The following is a 4,264-nucleotide window of genomic DNA, read 5'->3' on the forward strand; positions in this document are numbered from 1 at the left end:
AGCCTTGATTAGTCTAATAATTAATAACTGAATAATAAGGGCTTATTTTAAAAGCTAGCCCCAGATGGTCCATCTTATAAAAATGTAATGAAAATGTTAAAGTAGAATTATTTTTTTCTACTTGACCTGGTCAATAACTGGGAAGAAGACTAAATTTGCTACATTTTTTTTTGTCTCAGTTTGACTTTTTTTTTTCTTTTTTTTTTGCCGCCTCCAAAAGTTTTAAACCTCCTTACTCTTCATTTCGAAGGCAGAGGTTAAATTTTGAAGTATTCAGGCTAAAGCAATAAATGATAATAATTAATGTTGTAAGATTAACAATATAATGTATAAAAAGATTTTATGTAATGGGAATCATTACATCAAATGATTCCCATTTGATGTAATGAAATGGGAATCATTTCATTTCCATTTCTTAATTACAGCAGCTCATTCAACTAGACTTCTAGTTCCAACTTACTAGAACTTTTGAAAAGATGACCCCTCTTTAAGCCGTGTTAGCCTGTCAGTTGTGAGCTGGTCAAGCTGCCCATGTTGCACTGCAATGTTCAGGACTAGCTGGTTGCAATAAGACTCTAACTTCCATTCAGCCATCTATAAAAACAGCTCTTTTGGCTTCTGTGTTGAATTTAGAGAGGATTACAGCTTCACGCCATATACCACCTACTTCTATTTGAAACTCGGCCGTAAAGCTCCTCTGCTAAAGAAGGAAACACACACAGTCAAGATAAACATGTGGCCAGCTGGAGATGGACCCTCTGTGGTGAGTATTTAGTTTAAAAGGCTTGTTGTCTTTAAGTAAAAAGAGAGTTTTAAGGTTAACTACAAATTCTTTGAAAGTTCTCCCATCCTCCAGGCCTGAAAAGTTATTGTCACTTCTCATAAAATTTGGTGTGGATGGAGTTTCAGAAAACATTCCTTTATTCAGGCTGGGCAACAAGGCTGTTTTAGAAGGCTGTCAAGGTCTGTAAGATTATAAATCTGGCCCTGCGTGTAGATGTCAAATGGGGTTAGGGTTGTTGAAATTAGACTTGAACTCAACTCATCAAAATAGAGAAGGAAAGGATGTAATTTACTTTGGACATGGCAGGGTTGTTGGTGTAAGATAGGCTAATCTACTGCAATTTCCACACTCTACCATTTCTGCTTTCCAGTAGAATGAAAATCTGTGGATAATGGAAATCGGTTCAAATGGTAAATTGTAAATGGCTTGTACTTGTGTAGGGCTTTATTAAGTTATTGATGGATGCACTCATACTGATTGTGGCAAGCTACTGGATAGTAGCCACAGCTGCCCTGCGGCAGTCTGAAAGAAGTGAGGCTGCCATGCACCTTCGCCATCGGACCCTCTGACCACCACCAGCAGGCAAAGTGAAGGGTGAAATGTCTTGCCCAAGGACACAGAGGCAGGTTGACTGGGAATGGAACCAGCAATCCACCTATTGCAGGCGGGTTGGTCACTCCCAAGGTCACTCCCAAGAGAAAGGAAAGGCAACATTATCTCAAACCAACCAAGCTATGTGAAATACAGCTTCTGTATCTGGGAGACGTACATATTTTGCAGGGAAGGCTGATTGCTGCTAAACATCTCCTTAGCATAGATAAGGAGATGCTGCTGTCTGTTTCTGTCGTTAGCAGTGGCTAGGGACTGTGATGGAGGAGGTGAGGATGGACTCAATGGGGGTACTGAAGTGTATCACTGTCTTTAGCAGGTTGAATTTTTTCAGTTGCTTCAGGTCACACAAGATGATGGGGGAAGGTGGGACTCTAACTGAAGTCTCCAACTATCTCCATCGTCTTATTAGCATCCTCCCACATAGATGGACTTAACTGCCTCAGGGATGAGTCCAATGAGGGTGGTGGTGTTCACCACTTTCAGGAGCTTGGCTGATGGTGCAGATGTTGATGAAAAGAGTAAAGGGGAAAGGACACAGCCTTGGGGAATCCAGTGCTGGTTTTTTGACACGTAGGAGTGACTTTTCTCAGCCTTACATTATACTTCCTGTCAGACAGAATGTCTGGTTTTTTTATTTATTTATTCATTTATTTATGTTTTTAATCAGTCTAGCCTAATGAGCCAAGTATAAAGAGATTAGAGTCAGTAGACTAGAGACATTGTAAGCACAGACATTAACATGATCTGGATACTTTTTCCTAAAATGAATGAAGCAGGTTAAAGCCTTTTTCTTCCAGCTTGTTAACTATATCACAGAGAAATTCATCTGTTGCTTCTACTCTAAATATTTACTTTAGCTTCTGTATTAATTTCAATGTTTTCTTTCATATTTCTGTTCTTTAAATCTTGTTTCTTCTTCTATGAGTGATGTGTTTTCCGTTTACCGTTTTAAAATGTTTCTGCACATTTTGCAATATTTAAAGAGGTAAGTGAGTAATGAATGTATTTTTTTATTTCTAAAGACCTGCTTGTAGTAATAACCTTGCTTTTTGTTACGTTTCAGTTCATTAACTTATGAAAGAAAACTGATCATCTCATAAAAAATGTCCTTTTGAGTCTTATGCTATTTTTAACCGAATTAATCATAAGTAATTGTGGTGTATGCATGTATTTATTGCTAGTGTGAAAGAAAAGGGGTGATTTAGCACAGTTTAATGATAATCTCTAGTTCAACAAGAAATTATCCAATACTTGTTTATCCAGGTTGAAACCAGAAGTTTGCATACACAGAATAAAGACACATCCACCTTTGTTTCTCAACACCTAACTTTCTCTTGTCAAATGTAGATAGAAAAAATGTCAGAATACAAAATCTGTTCAAATCACAGGTTTTGTGTCCCAGAGATAAGTGTGTTTTAGTCCAAATGTGTAGATTGACCCCAGAACAAAAACCAGAGACCTTGTGAAGATGCTGCTGAAGCTGATAAGGCAGCCATTATCCACAGTGAAACATGTCCTACACCAATACAGGCTGAAAGGCCACTCGGCAAGAAGGAACCCAGTTCTTCAAAAGAAACATAAAAAGCCAGTTTGTAGTTTGCAAATGTGTAAAAGGTGGGGAAACTGGTTTGGTTGTATCATCCTAACTGTGAAATATGGGTGTGGAAGTATCATATTGTTGCTGCAGGAGTAACTGGTGCACTTCATAACATAGATTGGCATCATGTAGAAAAGAGGAATGGTCCAGAATTCCAGTAAAGTGTTGAGAAAAGTTTGAGGAAGGAAAACCACAACGTTGACCCAAATCATGCAGTTCAACTGTAATGCTACCAAAAACTGAGGACATGTATGTGAACTTCTGATTTTGTAGACATAATTAAACGAACCTCTGATATACACTCTCATATTATTATGGCAAATAAATAGTAGAAATACACCTAGCAAATAGAAACAATTCTGATAATTCTGTCTGACCTTACAAGGGGTTTGGTCTTATTTAACTTGAGACAGTGTATGTGTCTTTGTATTAGGTGTATGTAAACGTCTGGAACTAGATGGAGTCTGTCATTAAAAATAAGAACATGGTGTTCTTGCGGTGTTCTTTTGGTTCACTATCTGTAGCTATGGACCATCTCAAATAAAGACTGTTGTTAATGACTTACAGGTAAAACCTGCAACTGGCAAGGGAAAATCCAAAGAGGAAAAGAGATCAGTTCAAAGCTCTGGAGACTCCCATGTGTCCAAGAAAGTCAAGACAAGGCTTTGCTTGTCTCCTCAACCACTACAAACCCAGAAGACAAGTCAATAAAGTACAGTCCATCATTCTATACTCTGTTCTCTTCTGCTGCTATTGGCATGGCACTACCCTGATTGTGCTTGATGTTGGAAACTGAATGTTGGATTTTGGTTTGGTATGAAGGTACTTCTTATCTAATTTTAACAGGTTAAATCAGTAAAATCATTTTCACCAGCAGGCTTGGACAATACATAGAGAAAACTGACCTCTATCCACTGCAAATAGGTGCTAAATTGTAATTCCTTTTTAAGTGTTCAACCTAAACTCATCAGGCCTGGACATGTTTCCATTGTATGAACAAATTAAGACATTATGGTAAGCTTTAGAATTCCTCTTAGCAGTATAGACACTGGGGGCAGTCTACCAAAAATTAGGGATGTCGTCATGGTAGTTTCCTGGCTAATTATTGATCTTTAATAAGACTAACCTGTCAATTTTGATTTTGACCAATATCAATGACTTTTCTGAAAAACCACTAACTTTGCAACAGTGGGGTGAGTATTAAAACCTCTTACACCCTCAGGGGGTATAAATAAATTTAAATCTTAACATTTTGGGCAAAACCTTTATGC

At 37.9% G+C, this 4,264-nt stretch overlaps 1 protein-coding gene across 1 annotated transcript in view; it reads left to right on the forward strand.

The window, feature by feature from the left end:
* The window catches only part of recql (RecQ helicase-like), a 25,161-nt gene that overhangs the window by 19,245 nt on the left and 1,652 nt on the right, over positions 1-4,264 (forward strand). The window contains exons 15-16 of the mRNA XM_007543286.2: positions 634-763; positions 3,561-3,705. Coding sequence (XP_007543348.1) covers positions 634-763; positions 3,561-3,704 — 274 coding nt within the window. The 3' untranslated portion in view covers position 3,705. The remainder of the gene's footprint in view (positions 1-633; positions 764-3,560; positions 3,706-4,264) is intronic.

This window comes from Poecilia formosa, unplaced genomic scaffold (assembly GCF_000485575.1).
Source record: "Poecilia formosa unplaced genomic scaffold, Poecilia_formosa-5.1.2 Scaffold794, whole genome shotgun sequence".
NCBI classification, from domain to species: Eukaryota; Metazoa; Chordata; class Actinopteri; order Cyprinodontiformes; family Poeciliidae; genus Poecilia; species Poecilia formosa.